The sequence below is a fragment of the Phoca vitulina genome, unplaced genomic scaffold, assembly GCF_004348235.1.
Source record: "Phoca vitulina isolate PV1807 unplaced genomic scaffold, GSC_HSeal_1.0 scaffold71, whole genome shotgun sequence".
Classification (NCBI taxonomy): Eukaryota; Metazoa; Chordata; class Mammalia; order Carnivora; family Phocidae; genus Phoca; species Phoca vitulina.
In genome coordinates, this window is record NW_022589774.1 from 11,625,157 (window position 1) to 11,645,557 (window position 20,401).

The 20,401-nt window shown below is 37.4% G+C and overlaps 1 protein-coding gene across 2 annotated transcripts in view; it reads left to right on the forward strand.

Annotated features, from left to right (window-relative positions):
• Window positions 1-20,401, forward strand: part of RNF2 (ring finger protein 2) — a 49,150-nt gene that overhangs the window by 25,415 nt on the left and 3,334 nt on the right. For both annotated transcript variants that reach the window (XM_032393127.1, XM_032393126.1), the window contains 4 exons: window positions 11,281-11,369; window positions 14,104-14,264; window positions 14,902-15,117; window positions 19,389-19,661. In XM_032393127.1, coding sequence (XP_032249018.1) covers window positions 11,283-11,369; window positions 14,104-14,264; window positions 14,902-15,117; window positions 19,389-19,661 — 737 coding nt within the window. In that variant the 5' untranslated portion in view covers window positions 11,281-11,282. The remainder of the gene's footprint in view (window positions 1-11,280; window positions 11,370-14,103; window positions 14,265-14,901; window positions 15,118-19,388; window positions 19,662-20,401) is intronic.

Consider the following 20,401-nt stretch of genomic DNA (forward strand, 5'->3'; position numbering starts at 1 on the left):
TTGTGATTTTGATTTGTATTTCCCTGATGCGAGTGATGTTGAGCATACTTTCATGTGTCTGTTGGCCATCTCCATGTCTTCTTTGGAGAAATGTCTGTTCATGTCTTCTGTCCATTTCTTGATTGGATTATTTGTTCTTTGGGTGTTGAGTTTGATAAGTTCTTTATAGATTTTGGATACTAGCCCTTTATCTGATAAGACATTTGCAAATATCTTCTCCCTTTCTGTCAGTTGTCTTTTGGTTTTGTTGACTGTTTCCTTTGCTGTGCAAAAGCTTTTTTTTTTGAAATTAAGGTTTTTATTTATTTATTTGAGAGAAAGAGATAGCCAGAGAGAGCACACGAGTGGGGAGGAGAGGGAGGAGCAGGCTCCCTCCCAGTGAGCAGAGCCTGACGTGGGGCTTGATCCCAGGACTCTGGGATCATGACCTGAGCTGAAGGCAGACGTTAACCAGCTGAGCCACCCAGGTGCCCCAGGAAATGTTCTTTGATGAGGACAGGTCATATGTGCTCTGTATGGTTTGCTGTGCAAAAAGCTTTTTATCTTGAAGTCCCAATAGTTCATTTTGCCCTTGTTTGCCTTGCCTTTGGAGATGTGTCTTGCAAGAAGTTGCTGTGGCTGAGGTCACAACGGTTGCTACCTGTGTTCTCCTTGAGGATTTTGATGGATTCCTGTCTCACATTTAGGTCTTTCATCCATTTTGAGTCTTATTTTTGTGTATGGTGTAAGGAGATGGTCCAGTTTCGTTCTTCTGCATGTGGCTGTCCAATTTTCCCAACACCATTACTATTACACTTCTAAAGAATGTGGATAGAATAATGACATCAACCAGTAAGTTCTTAATTGTATGTTGTTCAAAGACAATAAATTTAAAAATGGGGTGTGCGTTTCCATAGAGATTTCTGTAATAGTCATATATAGCTTAATTTATCCAGTTTTCATCTCGAGTACATTCCTAAGGCCACATACTGTAATTATGCTCTAAATGCCAAATTGCTTTGTCCTCAAAACCATGCCACTGTACACTTCAGTGATTTAAGAATTCCTGTTTCTCCATATTCTAACACCAGATATTATTAGTCATCTTAATTAAGTTTGTCAGTATCACAAACAAAAAATAGAGCTTATGTAAATAGCAGTGTTTTGATTTGCAATTTAGTGTTTATTAGTGAAGTTGAGTATAGTCATTTTGCCTATATTAAGTTGCCTTTTAAATTGTCTTGAGGGACGATTCAGGGTACATTATGGATATTTGCCTTATACATGTTGCAAATATTTTCTCCTTGTCTGTCGCTTATCTTTTAAGTTTGCTTATGATGTCTTTCCTTGATTTTGTATAGAAGTTTAAAAAATTTATTAGGTGAAATGTGAACTGCTTTTAAAGTATTCTGGTATTGAATCTTGCTTATTAGCCTGCCTTCCTAATCTTAATAGTATGCAGCCTTCTACCCTCTTTTTTTTTTTTATATATATCTTGTGTAATTGTTTTTTAATGCCCTTAATCCTTCTGTAATTTTTAAAAAAGATTTTATTTATTTGAGAACGAGAATGGGGTGGGGGAAAGCGGGAGTGGGAGAGAGAGAGAATTTTAAGCAGACTCCCCACTGAGCAGGGAACCCCCACATGGGGCTTGATCTCATGACCCTGAGATCATGACTTGAGTCAAAATCAAGAGTCCAACTGAGCCACCCAGGTGCCCCAATCCTTCTGGGATTTTTAATTTATTTGTTTAGGTACATCTGATTTAATTTTTAAAATTTAAATATTTGTTTAAATCCTTCTTTAAAATATCTTAAATTACATAAATTCACATGTCTGTTTTTGAACCCTTTGTTTTGTTGCATTAATCTGATCGTCTTTTCTTTAGACCATAGTGTTGCTTTTCATGGAGCTTTAATATTTGATGTAAGGTATGTCTCCCTGATTATTCTTCTTTTTCAGAATACCTTGGATGTTCTTGTGCATAATTCAGGTGAACTTTAGAATCACTTTGTGTATTGATATTTTGACTGGGATTGCATTGCACTGGATTGGTTTATGTGTATGTTTATCCAATCCATGTCCTCTTTAATGTCTTTCAGTTAAGTTGTAGAGTTCTGTGTTGTCAATAGTTCGTGAAATTTACTCCTACATATTTTATAGCTTTTGTTGCTATTGTGAATGGTTGTAAATGGGATCGTTAAAAAAATGCATTTCTAAATGTTTATTTCTGGTTTATAGAAATCTATGGCTTTTTTGGGCATGTTTTTCTCTATTCATGCCACCATGTTGCTGCCTTTTTTTAGTTATAATGACTTTTCATTTGATTTTCCTGGATTTTGGGGGTATTTGTATTATCTACTGCTGATATTTTTGTTATTTCCTTTTCCAGTGCCCTGCGGGCCTTCCCCTTATTTATTTATTTTTTTTGGTGGTATTATGGACGTCTTCTAGCAGAAGGACAGTCTTGCTTTTTTCCTGACTTTTTAAATAGGAATCTTCGAAAGTTTTAACCTTGGGGCTTCTGGTATATATTCCTCAAGTTAAGAGTGTTTCCATCTCTTTCTAACTTACTAAGACTTTTAATAAGGAATAGTTGAATTTATTTTTGATATAAAGTAGAATATAGCAGTCTCTGTTAAGCTAACTTAATATATTTTATATCTATTTGTGCATTTTCTTTTTTTCTTTTTGGTTTTGTGGGAAATTTATAGTATTAGCTATATCAAATAACTTAAATTTTGCTTTCATGAACAAATCTTTTGTTTTTTAGCTGTTGCTGTTTGATTTATGCTTTTATAATGATCATTTTTCCCTTTCACTTTCTTTAGATTTATATTCTAATTTCTGATGCTTCAGTTTTTCAGTTTTTATGGTTTTAGTACTTAAAAATTAAAGATTATCAATATTTCTGAGGGAGGTTTTACTCCTTACACATCTTACATATATATATATATATATTTTTTTTTAATCAGAGTGAGAGAGAGAGAATGTGAGTGAGCACAAGCAGGGGTAAGTGGCAGACAAAGGGAGAAGCAGGCTCCCCCCCCCGAGCAAGGAGCCTTATGCAGGACTTGATCCCAGGACCTTAGGATCGTGACCTGAGCCAAAGGCAGCTCCTTAACCAGCTGAGCCACCCAGGCAAGCCACCCAGGCGTCCCACATCCTGTATGTTCTTAAATCCTGTTTGATTCTTGAGAAGATCGCCTCTCTTAAACTCTTGTATATTTTCCTCCTTACCAGCCACAATGACCTTCCCTCCCCCAACATGTCTATTCATTTGGAAGTCCGTCCTTGATTTCTCTTTTTTTATTTTTTAAAATTTATTTGACAGAGCACGCATGCACACAAGCAGGGGGAGCAGTAGGCAGAGGGAGAAGCAGGCTCCCCACTGAGCAGAGAGCCCGATGTGGGGAGATGCAGGACTTGATCCCAGGACTCTGGGGTCCTGACCTGAGCCAAAGGCAGATGCTTAACCGACTAAACCACTCAGGCGTCCCTTGATTCCCCTGTCTTAAATAGCTCCTTTTCTCCTATTGATTATGTAACCCAGAGCCCCTTTTTGTATCTTTTACATAGCACTTAAGAATTATTAATTTGTTGTATGCATGTTTGTTCTGTTTGTTGTTGGTATTTCTAGCACCTTGTACAGTGCATGGGGTGCAGTAGATAAATCAATATTTGAGTAAATGACTGATTCCTAATCTTATGAAAGGATTAGGGAAGGAGAGAGACCCACCCAGAAACATAGGCCTGTTCTTAGGTCGATTTGGATAGAAGGACTTTAGGAAAATTGATAACCTGTAAATTAAATTATTGGAAAACTATCCTAGCCCTGGATAGCTCCCTGGAAAGCTTTTGTGTAGGTCAGGAGTACACATGCATACCCCAATTTGAAGATGCCTAGTTAAATCATGTAAGATCAGCTTTAGTAAGCAGTAATTCTTCACCGTTATGTATCATCTAAGGTTCTTTTTTTCCTTTCTAAATATCTTCCCTCACTCATTTATTTTATTTTATTTATTTTTTTAAAAGATTTTATTTGTCAGAGAGAGCGCGCACAAGCAGGGCGAGCGGCAGGCAGAGGGAGAAGCAGGTTCCCCGCTGAGCAAGGAGCCCAATGTGGGACTCGATCCCAGGACCCTGGGATCATGACCTGAGCCGAAGGCAGATGCTCAACCAACTGAGCCACCCAGGAGTCCCTCATTTATTTAACTTCTGTTGAAAAGCAGGTTCATTTCTAGGTGTGGGAGAAAATATTAAGATATATCCAGTCAAGTCAGAGGAGTAGATATGTAAGCAACTGTAATGCAATATAAGTAAGTCCAAAGTGCAGGACATATTTTGTACTTGGCTTTTTTTTTTTTTTTTTTTTTTTTTGCAAGTGTAACCATTTTCTTTGGCTTCTTTCTGGTTTTTTTTCTTCATCTTTGAATTTCTGTATATGAAAATGATGTGCCATGGTGTAGTGTTTTCGGCATTTATTCTGCTTGGTGTTCTCTGAGCTTCCTGGATCTATGGTGTGGTATCTGACAGTAATTTTGGGAAATTCTCAGTCATTATTGTTTCAGTTATTTCTTCTGTTTCTTTCTCTCCTTTTTTCTCCTCCTGATATTCCCATTACATGTATGTTAAGTCTTTTGAGGATAATCCACAGTGCTTGGATATTCTACTCTGTTTTTTTTTTTTTTCAGTCTTCATTCTTTTTTCCTTTTCAGTTTTTGAGGATTCTGTTTATCTGTCATCCTTTAGCTCAAGAGTTCTTGCCTGAGCAGTATCCAGGCTACTAATAAGCCCATCAAAGGCATTCGTCATGTCTGGTACAGTGTTTCTGATCTCTAGCATTTCTTACTGTTTTTTTCTTAGGATTTCTATCTCCCTGCTTACATTGTCCATGTGTTCTTATGTCTACTTTACTCATTAGAGCCCTTTGCATATTAATCAATAGTTTTAAATTCCTGGTCTGATAATTCCAGGACTTCTAGTGCTTGCTTTGTCTCTGCAAATTGTGTTCTTTGCCTTTGGTATGCCTTGTAATTTTTTTCTAGATGGCCAGACATGATGTACTGGGTACAAGGAACTGCTGTAAATAGGCCTTTAGGTATGTGGTGGTGTGGTGTAAGGGGAGAGGAAGGGCTCTATAGTCTTATAATTAGGTCTCAGTCTTTTAGTGAGACTAACACTCTGGACTGTGAGCTTCATTAGTGTTCTCAGTTTTTTTCCCTCCCCCCTTAGGTGGGACAGGATGGCTAGAATGGGCTGGAGTTGGGTATTGCCCTTCCCTAGGTCAGTTAGCTTCTGATAATATCCCAGCATGTTAGGTTCTGATGAACTAGTTTTTCCTAAGAGTAGGCCTTGTTAAGAACAGACTGATCTGACAAGCGTAAGGGGGATTTTTCCTACTATTTCCTGTGGGAATCTGGTCAAGCTTGTGGAGGTAAATTTCATAATATTTTGGGGGTTCTCCTATGACTGAGTCCTCCTGGAGTTTTTAACTATCAGACTTCTCTGCACTGAGCCTCCAGCAATTTTTGAAAGATCTTATTTATTTATTTATTTATTTATTTAGAGAGAGGAGGGGCAGAGGGAGAGAGAGAATCCCAAGCAGGCTCCACACCCAGTGCAGCAGGGATGCGGGACTTCTCTCATGACCCTGAGATCATGCCCTGAACCAAAATCAAGAGTTGGATGCTCAACCAACTGAGCCACCCAGGCTCCCAGCAATTTTTTGATTGTAGTTGAGATTTACCTACTTGACACTAATTGCTGTTGGAGTTTCCACTCCTGAATTGCTCTGGTAAGCTGAGATTCCCTGTATTTTGTCTTTCCTCTCTTGGGGGCAGTGGTTTTCTCGTGTCCTCCCCTTGCTTATGGACCCAAGAAAAGTTGTTGATTTTTTTAGCCTCTATAGTTTTTTACTTGTTAGGATAAAGTGGTGACTAACATGTGGAACTGGAAACCAGAAGTCTAACCTTCTTCTTGTAGAAGAGATAAACTTGGAGTGCCTGGGTGGCCCAGTTGGTTGAGTGTCTGACTCTTGGTTTTTAGTTCAGGTTGTGATCTCCAGGTCCTGGGATTGCCTGTGGCCAGCTCTGTGCTCAGTGCGGGGTCGGCTTGTCCCTCTCCCTCCCTCTCTGCTCCCCGCCCCCACACACGTGATCTCTCAAGCTCTCTCAGATAAATCTTAAAAAAAAAAAAGTTAAACTTACTAAATCTTTCTATGTAGAATGTATAAGAATTTCTCATCTCTTTTGCATATTCTGGTCTTTGTGGGTAGTCACTTCTTGGGGGTGCTGTGTTGAAAAAACTTTTGGGGAAAAAAAAAAGAAAAAGCAAAAAAAAAAAAAAACTTTTGAGACCACATTGAGCCCCTGCAAAAGGATTGCATGATCTGCCATACATGTGAAGATGTAGAAAGTCAGTATGAAAGTGCCAGGTATTTGCAGTCTCTAAAAGAACATTCTGAATATCGTATTGATGTTTCTTCTCCTTTGGTTATTGAAGCTGCAAGCTTTCAAGATCTGCCTGTAACTAAGTTGTTTATCAGATTTATTTTCTGTTTCTGCCAAGTTATCTTGTCCAGACTAATGCTCACTTTTCATTTGTACATTCTCTCCACAAAAGTGAGAGCCTACTTTATGCAGGAAACGTTTCTGTTTTGTTGGATATCTCTTTATTCAGAAATATAATTGAGGTGTTATAATTGGGGATTGGGCCAGGTAGACCTAGATCTTTTTCTTTTGTACTGCAAAGTTCATCAGGCAGTAGTCATCTAGGAAGCACATTCCTGTTGCTGGAAAGAATCTCTAAGATTACTTTTTCTGACCTCATTTCTCATCTTCGCTGGCTTCATCTCATCTCTCTCTTCTCTCCTTTCAGGTTATAATTATTCCAAAGTGACCCATTCTTGTTTTCTCTGTCTATATATTAGTAGTATCTATACATAGATAACTCCCAAATACTATTCATTAAAATGACAGTTCATTCTCCCATGAAAATCAGAAGCTAAATGTGTTTTCACATTCTTGGCTTGGACAAGCAGAAATACAGCTTCTCAGAAAGGTTATATGTGATTTGGGGGAAGGGTTGAATTTAGATTAAATTTAAATGACATAATATATTGACCTAAAGAAAGAGGAACTAATTCTTAAAAGCTTATCTGTTCCATTTTTCCAAAGAAGACATCCAAATGGCCAACAGACACATGAAAAAGTGCTCAACATCGCTGGGCATCAGGGAAATCCAAATCAAAACTTCAGTGAGATACCACCTCACACCAGTCAGAATGGCTAAAATTAACAAGTCAGGAAACGACAGATGTTGGCGGGGATGCAGAGAAAGGGGAACCCTCCTACACTGTTGGTGGGAATGCAAGCTGGTGCAGCCACTCTGGAAAACAGTATGGAGGTTCCTCAAAAAGTTGAAAATAGAGTTACCATACGATCCAGCAATTGCACTACTGGGTATTTACCCCAAAGATACAAATGTAGGGATCCAAAGGGATATGTGCACCCCGATGTTTATAGCAGCATTGTCCACAATAGCCAAGCTGTGGAAAGAGCCAAGATGTCCATCGACAGATGAATGGATAAAGAAGAGGTGGTATATATATACAATGGAATATTATGCAGCCATCAAAAGGAATGAGATCTTGCCATTTGCAACGACGTGGATGGACTGGAGGGTATTATGCTGAGTGAAATAAGTCAAACAGAGAAAGACATGTATCATATGACCTCACTGATATGAGGAATTCTTAACCTCAGGAAACAAACTGAGGGTTGCTGGAGTGGGGGTGGGGTGGGAGGGATGGGGTGGCTGGGTGATAGACAGTGGGGAGGGTATGTGCTCTGGTAAGCGCTGTGAATTGTGCAAGACTGTTGAATCTCAGATCTGTACCTCTGAAACAAATAATGCAATATATGTTAAGAAAAAAAAAAAAGATAGCAGGAGGGGAAGAATGAAGGGGGGGAGATCGGAGGGGGAGATGAACTATGAGAGACCATGGACTCTGAAAAACAAACGGAGGGTTCTGGAGGGGAGGGGGGTGGAAGGATGGGTTAGCCTGGTGATGGGTATTAAAGAGGCACGTTCTGCATGGAGCACTGGGTGTTATGCACAAACAATGAATCATGGAACACTACATCTAAAACTAATGATGTGATGTATGGTGATTAACATAACAATAAAAAATTTTAAAAAAAGATACAGTAACAACAAAAAAAAAAGCTTATCTGTTCAGTGACTGCCAAAAGTAGAAATTTGAGCTTCCTTTTATACAGGTGGATCATGGCCTTTAAGCCATGTATTATGTGTATGCTTCCTCTGTGTGTGTGAATTATGTTTTGAGGCAAAAAAATGGAATTTTAAAATCTTAGATCCCTATTGACCCTCCTTGGCCAGGTCACAGGAGAGGCCACTAAATATTATTCAGATCTACACTGCTGATATATTCTTAAAAAATACAGCTCGTGGTTTTGAGATTAGCAAGATTGTATGTATCCTTTTTTTTTGGTCTCAGGATTACCTGCTGCATTATTTGGTAAGATAGCATCCATTCAGTAGCAGTTAAGACTCCAGATACCAGGAAACATATGATTGTAATATAGATAAAAACAGAGTGACTGGAAAACTTTTCAAAGCCACAGAAATCCTAGTTTTTCCAAATACCAGGAAAATCAACTACAACTAACTTGTGAATTACTTCTTGAATCTTGTTGCCACAGGAATACAAATATCTAAATCAGATATAATTTGGTTATGTGCAGGAGAACTGGTATCTCTAGAAACGAGCCATCAGCAGAAGGCTTTTTTTATTTGATGGTTCTCATTAATTTGCTGGGGGAGCTTTCTGGAGACAAGAAAGGACTATTCTGTTTATAGTGGGCCTCAGGTTAACAGTTACAGGTTGGGACATGGGAGTAGGATTTGGAATTATTAGAAATTCCCCCTGAGTAATTTTAGTTCTCTGAGAGATTCATTATGTTGTGGTAGGATTTATGGTAGAAATAATGGCACATGTATCTACCAGGAAACACCAAAGGCTCAAGGAATTTTTGCTTGTTTGGGAGTCCACTAGTTCTGATAAGCAAAACCAGTGAAAATACTCAAGGTACACTCAGTGGACAGCCTTAAAATCATTAAACTTTTTTTTTTTTTTTTAAAGATTTTTTAAAAATTTATTTGAGAGCAAGAGCATGAGCAGGGGTAGGGGCAAAGGGAGAAGCAAGCTCTCCACTGAGCAGGGAACCCAATGCAGGGCTCAGCCCCAGGACTTCTGGGATCATGACCTGAGCTAAAGGCAGAGGTTTAGCCGACTAAGCCACCCAGGCGCCCCAGCCTTGAAATTGTTAAAAAAAAAAAAAAGTCACAACTCTCTCATCTGAAACATTTGATCATATTTATTTCAAATTTTTGCTTGGGCAAGGGAGAAACTTCATGTGGAATGTGGCTTTTGTTAAAGGAAGAGGGCAAGGTATGCAGAATTTTAGAGGGGCTAGAATAGAGGTTAAGTTTCAGTGAAGTGCTTTTACTTCTCAAAGCAAAGTTGAGCTAATTGCTGATTGGGTAAGTTCTTGATAGCAGATCTATTTAAACGGTGTTTGCTGGAAATGGGAAGTTTAGCTTTCTGGATATAAATAGGTCATGTCCTTCACTGTCTACATGCCAGTGTAGAATATATGATTTACTTAAATATGCAGGTTGTGTCTCCTGGTAGGTGTGGGATTTTTCTGTCTACTGGACCACTCTGCTTCAGTGGCCCATAAATAACTGGAACTCAGTATAGCAACTCCAACCCACACCTTCCTTCTATATTCTCCATCTCAGTAAAGGGATGGTTGCTTTCCTGAAGTCATATTGGACCCTCCTGTCTTATATCAATGTCAAATGTATCATTAAGTCTGTCTCATTCTCTCTGCCCCTGTTTAACTGCTTTGGTTCAGATAGTTAACATCACTCAGGTTTTTGTTAACAGCCTCCTCACTGGTCTTCTTACTGCTATTTACTTTTTGTTCTTCTACCTTCTGCACTACTCCTTGAGTTTCTGTGAAACTATTTGATCACATCACTTTCTTGTTTAAAACTTCCAGTAGCTTCCAAATACAGGCATACCTGGTTTTCATGCCTGTCTTCATACATGCTGTTCTACTCTGTCTGGAACCCTCTTTTCTACTCCCATTCCAATGTAGTGATCTCTTAGTTTTTAAAATATTCCATCTCTGCTGAAGATTTCCCTGACTCCTCAAATTCCCTGATCCTCTTCTGTAATTCCCTATTGTTTATTCCATACTGCTGCTTAGACTTTATCTTGTCAGATTGTAGTTTACTTACTTACATGTATTTCCTTCTTTTTAGGCTATGAATTCTGAAGCAAGGACCTAGAGCAGTTCTGCTTGGCTAATAATAGATACCTACCTAAATAGATAAATATTTTTAATGCCTGGAGCTCCTTCTTTTTCCTATGCTACATAAGAGTTAGTTTTCTAAGACCATCTTCCTCACATGTGTCCTAGATCCCATTCCCCTATTCAAAGAGAAGCACAGAAATTGGCCTTAACATTGTTCAGTTTATTCATAACTAGAGGGGAGAGGCAGAATTAATATCAGGGTGGTGAGGAGACCTTGAAATCACATTAGATTGTGAGCAATAGGAGAAACTAGAATATTTAGCCAAAAAGAAAGAAAAATCAAGTGGGATATGATAACAGTACCCAAATATTTGAAAGGCTGTCATGTAGAAAAATTATTAGTTTTAATCACTGTGCCTCCAGAGGGATGTAGGATGAAGAGGTGCAGTTTTGGGTTCAGCATTAGGAAGAGCTTTCTGAACATTATAAGCTGACTTACTGTATCAAGTAGGGGATTTTTCATGAGTGGAGCTGTGAAAGTAGAGGCAGAGTGACCAGGAGTTTAAAGTATTATAATGTTGATTTTGTTATCTCTGGCAAGAATTGACCGTACTGGAGAGTCTTAAATTTTCCTGATATAGTTCTAAGTTCCATGACCGTGAATTTTAGAAGCATATTTATTGTTTAGGATTAAGACAGATTTCTGTATATACGGTAATAATATTAGCTCTTTCTGTGTGCTACCTGTTGGGCATTCAGAGATCACTGATGGTCTCTTGCACTGAGATAGCTTGTACTTATAAATGAAAAGATTCTTGTGCTTTTAATTTTTGAGGTGTGTGTGTCATTTCTATTTTGATTATTTTCAGGATTCACGATTCCAGAAAATCAATTTTGAGATTTACTTTCCTTCCAGGTACTAAAATTGTTTTTCTTTCCTTTTTATTCTTAGCAATGTCTCAGGCTGTGCAGACAAACGGAACTCAACCATTAAGCAAAACATGGGAACTCAGTTTATATGAATTACAACGAACACCTCAGGTAACGTAGACTAAGATGAACTTAGGGGAAATAAGACACGTTTGGAAACTGGGATACATTTTTAGAAAATGAAAACTCGAAAGAACATAACGGTAATAATGAATTTATATACAGGTAGTCTTGTGTATGTTTGGTTTACACTTCATTCATTGATTCAACAAATAATTTTAGTGTGTACTGTATACCAGATTCTATGCTAGGCGCTAGGTGAAGTGAATAAAAGATGTGGCACCAGCTTATGGAGTTTAGAGACATTAAATGAATAAATATCCATAGAAGTACACATTTGAGAAGTTGTTTTGTAAAGGGGGAACGTCCTCAGTGCTGTAATAAATAATAATGGGAGGGGGCACTGGGTGGATTAAGAAGGTAATGGTTTGAAGTAGATAAACATGCTTAAGACTGAACTCATTTTGAGATGCCTGTAAGTCAGGCAGGCAGAGATGTTAACCTAGGTAGGGGTCTGGACCAAATATAAAATTTTGGGGGTTGTCAGCACATTTTAAGAGAGATGAGGAGAGGGGCCCAGAATTTCATCCAGTGGAGCTTCAGCATTTAGAAATAAAGGAAAAAATGGAAAAGCTGGCAAAGGAGACTTGAGAAGGAACAGCCAAAGTAAAGAAAAATAGGATATGGAGAGAGAGGATCAAAATCTAAGAGGAGGTTTCTTAAAGAGGGAGGATGTAATTACTGTGTTTGACACTACTGAGAGGATAAATAAAATGAGGATTACAAACGTGTACGTTGTATGTGGCAGTGTGTACTTATACTTCATGACCTTGGCAGGAGTAAATTCACTTGAATAGATTGTGCTATGTTGAAGGGGGAGAAAAGTGAAAATGTGTAGGTAATTTTTCAGAGAAGTTTGGTTCTGCAGAGAAGCAGAGAAATGGAGTAGAAACTGGAGGGGAACATGGAATTGGGAAGTTTTAAATTTTGTTTGTAAGATGGGAGATAGAGGTGCACCGAGGACATCCTGATGCCCTGCATGGCTCTAAGGTGTATCGTTCACATTTCACTATACAGCAACCCCATGCAGATACTACTGTAGGGTGATTTAGTGGAGAGTCCGAGATTGCTGAAGCCTGAGAGCAAATAAAATAATCAAAAGGATATACTTGAAAAGGGAGGAAGGAAGGTGATTTTATAGGAAGAGGCATATTTTCTCTTTGTAGCAAGAAAGAAGATGATTTATAAAGATGTCATAGAAAATGAAAGAGCTCTCTCAATGAAATTTGAGGTAAGGTAATTTTTTGAATGTTCAGATGTAGGAAGTTCTGCAGATAGAAGAAAAGGTGTGAAATAGCGTAGAAAAAACAAGTTTGTTACAAGAGAAACTAATTGCTGAGCAGTATTGAACGCCCATTTGAAACTGGTGAAATTTTTAGTGATACCAGTCTGGTTGTATGATTCCCCCCTTTTTTCTCCCACAGTACTACACACCTGCACAGGTACATAGATGGAGAACATGGATGGTTGAGTTTATCCTGGGCTGGGATTTTGCTAGGCAAGTTCTAAAGAGGGAGAGGACAGACTTGGTTACTAGCTGAGTCGTCATCATACTCTGATAGTTTCCTCATTTGTAAAATGGAGGTTGTAATTCCTAAATCAAAAGTTTGTGTGTGTATTGAATTAAGTAAAAGAAAATACTGAAAGTGCTTTCTAAAGAGAGGTTGAGACATAATAAGACACTCAAAAATAGTGGTAGTTATTGTAAATGTAAAGATACTTTACTTGAGTCCTTCATGGGCAATATCTATAGTTTCTTTGTCTTTCCTTGTAGGGTCTTTATTCTTTGACCCTGTAGAGGAAACACAAGTGTGGAGAGCCAGTGGAAGTAGGAAGTGTCAGTAACATATGGGAAGCCTTTTATTTCTACCTGCACCTTCCCCTTCAGTAGCCACCTACTAGACCTCTTTATTCAGTCCATAGGAACCAGTATCGGAAAGCGAGGTAAATTTGTACTCAGTGCCACCTTGTGGGAAAAGTAGGTAGTGGTGAAGAACGTGGGAGTCACTCATCTCTGCACTTAGGAGAGATGTGCTGGAATTCTACACTGGAACTCCAAATGCATTTTTACACTGAAACGTTTTTACATGTAACAATTAGAAATACTAATACTGGTACACAATGGATTAAATTAGTTTGTAGGTTAGCCTGAGAACCTGACCACTTTGTATAAAACTGCTTCTGTGGATCAAGACTTAAGGTTCAAGAAGTGATTTTAAAATGAAATCCTGTTAAACTGTATGTAAATTAGAAATACTTATATTGGAATCTTAAAATCTTTAAATGGATGACATGAAATACATAGTTTGTTATCAAAATGGTAGAGTTTGTGAAGATAGAAGAATTAAAGTTTATTTAGCCTTAATTTCCTCATTTTGAAGGTAAGAAGACAATGTTAATTATTTAGAGTCATGTTAATTTGGCTAGAACTTAAGGCATTTGATTCCAAATTCAGTGTGTTTTTTTTTATTATGTTACTTGGCTTTTAAACACATTAATATATTATTTTTAGCATTAAAATAAGAACATTGGTATAATACAGTGGTGGGGATGAGGGGGGTTGGGGAAGATTATGATAAAACACTGTGAGTTGACAGTGGTGGTGGCTGGGTGATGGGTATATAGATGTTCATTTTTGTCATTTTCAGTACTTTTGTATGTTTCAACTTGTCCATAATAAAAAAAAAAATAGGTAGCATTTAATTTTAAAGTGACTCTTGTACAGGAGGCAATAACGGATGGCTTGGAAATTGTGGTTTCACCTCGAAGTCTACACAGTGAATTAATGTGCCCAATTTGTTTGGATATGTTGAAGAACACCATGACTACAAAGGAGTGTTTACATCGTTTTTGTGCAGACTGCATTATCACAGCCCTCAGAAGTGGGTATGTTGAAATGAGTTATATTAGGTATTTAATTATACCAAGATGGTGCTATATGGGTTTTGAGAAATACACTCTCTAAAAGTATTCATTTGAGAACTGGAAGTTTTTCTAAAGTCTAAGTTTTAATTATTGGGGAATCTTTGTTTTGAAAAAGTTGATTTTATACAATTTTAAAAGCTTTATAGCATGAGTATTTGTTTTGAGGAAATTACAAAGCATGAAACTATGGTTCTTCTACTTCTAAATTATATTAAAAAAATCTTTATGAATGCTCTTTTAATAAAAGAATTGATAACATAAATTAATATGTGTTAGTGGGTAAATTTTCCTTGTAGGGCATGGATATCAGGAGAAATTTATATTAGCAAGGAATAGGTTTTTATTTCTAAAACGATTATACGTAAATTATCATTGGGAAGTATTTGAATTTTTGCCTGTTGGCAAATACTGCCTGAAGTTCCCAAAATCTTGCTTACCCTCAAATCAGATTTTCAAAGAAATTAGGTTAATCAGTTTAAGTTTCTGTCACTGGGTAAAGGTATTGGAATAGAGGTAACTCTCCAGAAATTGGATATTTTTGTTGTTAGCTGGAAGATACTGACATTGTTTACATTTTCTTTCCCCTCTTTTTACTTAGCAATAAAGAATGTCCTACCTGTCGGAAAAAGCTAGTTTCTAAAAGATCACTAAGGCCAGACCCAAACTTTGATGCGCTCATCAGCAAAATTTATCCAAGTCGTGATGAGTATGAAGCTCATCAAGAGAGAGTATTAGCCAGGATCAACAAGCACAATAATCAGCAAGCACTCAGTCACAGCATTGAAGAAGGACTGAAGATACAGGCCATGAACAGGTATATGGGAAAGAAGGCCAGGGATGGTGGCCATTTTTCTGAATACTTTTATTAAAATACTGAATTTACTTAATAGCTTCCACTTTGAAAAAGATACAGCGTAGTAACAAATAGTAGTTCTGCATGGTTACCTTTCCATGCAGGCATAATACATACCTCCAGGCATTAATAGGGTATTCTGTTTACAATACTATTCTCTGTTGTACCCACTTCCCCCTCCACTTACCATTTCTTTTCTTCTCTTATTTCTATAGCAAAACTGCTTGAAAAAGTTGTCTGTGCTCACTATTTCCAGTTCTTCTCCCATTCTATTTTGGACCCCCTGTTGTCAGACTTTTATCCCCTCCCCCACCTCCGTATCACTTTATCAAATTTTTAGTGACTTCCAAATTGCAAAATCTAATTGCTGATTCTCAGACCTCACTTTCCCGTCTTCCTCAGCAGCATTTGACACAGTTAATTTCTCTTTGAATCATTTTCTTCACTTGGCTTTCAGGAGACAATATTCTCCTGGTTTCTTTTGTATGAATTAGCTATTCCTTAACTCAAATTTAACATGTCCAATACTGAACTTTTTATTCTTACCCCCTACTTCTCTTCATTCTTGCTCATTTCAGTTGATGGCAACTTTGTCATTCCATTTGCTTTAGCCAAAAACTTTGGAGTCACCCTTAACATTTCTCTTTTTTCTCACGTATTGTATATTCCAGTCTGTGAATAAATATATTTTTAACTTTTCCCATAATTTATCCAGATTGGTCTAGGCCACCACCATCTTTCATTTGAAGTGAAATAGCCTCCTAATTGATCTTTCTACTTTCCATGCTTTTCCTTACAAAGTCTATTCTCAGCACAGCAGCCAGAGTGATTCTGTTAAATTGAAAGTCAGATCATGGTTCTCCTTTGCTTTGAAGCCTCTTATATCTATCTTCTCTTCACTTTCAGGTTAAAAGACCTTAATGATGGCTTTCAACACCCTGCACAATTTGGGCACTTTCTTACCCTCATTCTTGTTTCCTTTCTGATACTTACTAATATATTCAGGCCTCAGTGAGAGTCATCATTTTCCAAAGTAGGAGATGCCAGTAAAGCCCCATCTCAGTCTGGTGTTTCTCACCTTGGCTGAACATCAGAATCACGGGAAGTTCTAAAATTTTAGGACCTCCAGTATCATCCCAAACCAAGCAAATCAGAATCTTTGATTGAGGTCCAAGCATTGCTATTTTTAAGGTTCCAGAAGTGGTTTTGAAGAAGATGTACTACATTGTAACTATATTAAACTGACCTACAACTCTGTTTAGCAAAGTAAAATAAAATACTAAGTGTTGAATGTATTTATTTTTGTTTTTATTATTTTTATTTTATTATTTTTTAAAGATTTTATTTATTTATTTGGGAGAGTGAGAGGGAGAAGCAGGCTCCCTGCTGAGCAGGGAGCCAGACATGGGGCTCAATCCTAGGACCCTGAGATCATGACCTGAGCCGAAGGCAGACGCTTTACTGACTGAGCCACCCAAGCGCCCCTGAATGTATTTATTTTTAAAGAGTTATGCATTTCTAAGAGTTTGAGGGACTTGAATGGTGTTCATTTTAGTCTTTTAGCAGGACAAAGAGTCCCCTTTCCAAAATCTTTTATAGATAGTCCTTTGATTTTGCCTGAACATTTCTAGTGGTGAGAGTATGTGATAGAAGCTCCTTCATTTGTTCACAACTTTATTACAGCTTCCTTGCTGTTCTTCAAACTTCTGAAGCAATGGTTTTGTCTCAAGGCCTTTTTTGTATTTACTGTTCTCTCTTTAAGGAACCCTCTTCCAGATAATCCACGTGGCACACTCACTTTCTTCAGATGTCTGCTAAGTTCCCATCTCCACCTCAGGAATCCAACCATCTTACCCTCCCTTCTTCATTTTTCTCCACAGCACTTATTCTATGACAAGTATGTGTTACTGCTGCACTAGAACAATATAAGCCCTTAGAGGGTAGAGAGACTGTCAGTATTATTGATTCTTATAACTCCAGTGCATAGAACCATGCTTGGCTTCCAGTAGCTGCTCAGTAAATATTTTTGAATGTGTGAATTTTTTTTAAGTTTTTCTTTTATATTGAATTAAAATTAGTGTTTTTTTTTTTTTTTTTTTTAAGATTTTATTCATTTATTTGACAGAGCGAGAGAGCACAAGCAGGGGGAACAGTAGAAGGAGAGGGAGAAGCAGGCTCCCTGCCAAGCAGGGAGCCTAATGCAGGGCTCAATCCCAGGACCCTGGGATCATGACCTGAGCCAAAGGCAGACACTTAACCATCTGAGCCACCCAGGCACCCCTTAAAATTAGTTTCTTATGTGTAACAGTCTTGATCTGTCTTTGTCAAAATACTTACATTGGATTCTATACTTATTTCAGATTCTACTTCTGTCTACTAGTTGTTTAAATAGTAAAGGCTAAATATATATATATATATATTTAAAGATTTTATCTACTTGTCAGAGAGAGCGTGCACAAGCAGGGGAAGCAGCAGGCAGAGGGAGAAGCAGGCTCCCTGCTGAGCAAGGATAAAGGCTAAATATTGACATTCCTAATTACTGTTACTGTTCCTCATGTGACGTTCAAGTTTGATGGTGTAGGTCTTGAAATGCTACCTCTAGAATAGTATGTAATATTATACAATTTGATAAATGCAAAATATAATAAGCTCTTAATCTCTATTATGAACATTATTTTAAGAATGATGCCTGAAATAAACTAGCTCTATCAACCTCAAAAACTTTTGGAAAGAAGTTTGGGATGAAAATAAATACATTAAGAAAGTAACCCTGTTTAGATTACTTTATAGTCAACTGAAACAACTTTGCTTTTGCTTTACTTGTAGATTTTAGGAAAATATAAGTATGGTCTTCATATTTTCACTGTTGAATTTTTCTGTTTCATTATTTTGGCATGTTCATATCATATATATGTATTTTAAATTGTGATAAAAAAGATATAATGTAAAACTTACCATCCTAACCATTTTTAAGTGTATAGTTCAGTATCGTAAATACATTCACATTAATGTACAACCAATTTCCAGAACTTTTTTTCATCTTATCAAACCAAAACTCTGTACCCATTAAACATCTCATTCCCTCCTCCTCCCCTCATTTCCTGGCAACCACCATTCTACTTTCTGTTTTTATGAATTTGACTACTTTAAATACCTCATAGACATGGAATCATGACTGGCTTATTTCACTTTTTAAGACTAAATAATATTTCACTGTATCTGTTTACATCTTTTTGGATCATAGTTTAGTCATTTGACATATTAATGATCCCTCTTAATTTTAAAATGATCTGTAGATTTCATAAACAGTATTTTGTGTTTTTTGTTGTTGTTTTTTAAAAAGTAGAAGTTCTTAAGCATGTTTCCTAGGCAGTGGGCTGTGATTTCCTTGTCCTGGCAGTAAACATGTAATAATGATACTATCTTAGAAGTGCAGGTCATTTCTTCATATTTCTTTCGTATACAGATAAAGAGGGGGGCAATGTGGCAGGATGTGTTATCACATCCCAGCTCTAGTTCTGGCACTTACCAGCTTATAACCATGGAGCTTCGAACTTCATTTTCTTTGGTTTTCTCAACTATAAAATGATGATAATGTTAACTACCTTGATGATTGTTTTGATGAGTGAGTCAGATCTGTACACAAAGCACCTTGCCCAGTTATTTATTTATTTTTATATTTGAGCTTGTTAGACTGCTTCTGTATCCAATCTTGTGATTTAGCTATCCATCTCATTTTTCTCACTAGCATAATTTTATATTGCATTAGCAGACTTTGAGTGAGGTTGGCAGGGAGGGGCTGCTTACCATTCCTCTTAAGTCTTTTTTCCTTAAGAACCTTTAATTAAAGAGGCATGAATATCTTCCCTTAGAACTTTTACATTTTCATTTCTGAATCATGTCTTTCTTTAGATTTAAAATCTCATAACAAAAAAATTTATCAACATGTAAATAAGGCCAATATAGGCCAATAATTCCTATCGTCAACAAAGAAAATTATTAAGTGAATATGAACATTTGTTTAAGTCATTCAGATGTATGTGTGTGAGTGAGGTTCTTTAGAACTTTCTGGGACATGAAGTTTCAAAATAAATGCCATTATCTAGCGTGGAGCAAATTCAATTATGAAGACTTTTTTAGAATTCTAAAGTTCAGTAAACATGTTTCAAAATCAATGCATTGAAAAGGTCCAGATGTAAATTTTATGCAACCCCTTATTTTTCCTTCACTAGATTACAGCGAGGCAAGAAACAACAGATTGAAAATGGTAGTGGAGCAGAAGACAATGGTGACAGTTCTCACTGTAGTAATGCTTCCACACACAGTAATCAGGAAGCAGGACCTAGTAACAAACGGACCAAAACATCTGATGATTCCGGGCTTGAGCTTGATAATAACAATGCAACAGTGGCAATTGATCCAGTAATGGATGGTGCTAGTGAAATTGAATTAGTATTCAGGCCTCATCCCACACTAATGGAAAAAGATGATAGTGCACAGACAAGGTAAGTGTGTAGGTTAGCTTCAGATTATCTGAATTCATAATACTTAATTTGGAGTTAAAAGGCAATTTTGTGTAAGAAGTAAGGGCCGTATTTGTCATACCATTGATTGCCAGGGTTCTTTTGGATGTTCCGGCTGCCTAAATTGTAGTTTTCCTTCTTCTTTGTGTGCTTCCTACCCACATTTGTGTATCTAAAAGGAGTGACCCTGGGGCACCTGGGTGGCTTAGTCTGTTAAGTGTCTGCCTTCAGCTCAGGTCATGATCCCAGAGTCTTGGGATGGAGCCCTGTGTCGGGCTCCCTGCTTAGTGGGGAGCCTGCTTCTCTCTCTTCCTCTGCTCCTCCCTCCACCCACTCATGCTTTCTCTCTCACTCACTCTCTCTTCAAATAAATAAAATCTTTAAAAAGAAAATAATAGGAATGAGCCTCCTAGATAGAGGGGGAGGAAGAACCCTTTAAATTTAACTCGTTCAGTGAGTGATTGAATTATAAACCATGCTTTTCAAAAAAGTCTCAAGATTAGTGCTTCTTGGCTCTGTCTCAAAAACCAGAAAATCGATCAGTTCTTAGTATAAAATTTGCTCAAAATTCTGTTATTCCTCTTGCTGCTGTGGATGGCAGAATTCTGCTTCTTGGGGTTGAGGGGTATTCCCTCCCTCCCCCGTACTCCTTGTATTTGTTTGATTTTTGTCATTTTATGTCATATTTATGGATGGTAAGGTAGGTAGAGCTTTCTTGCCCT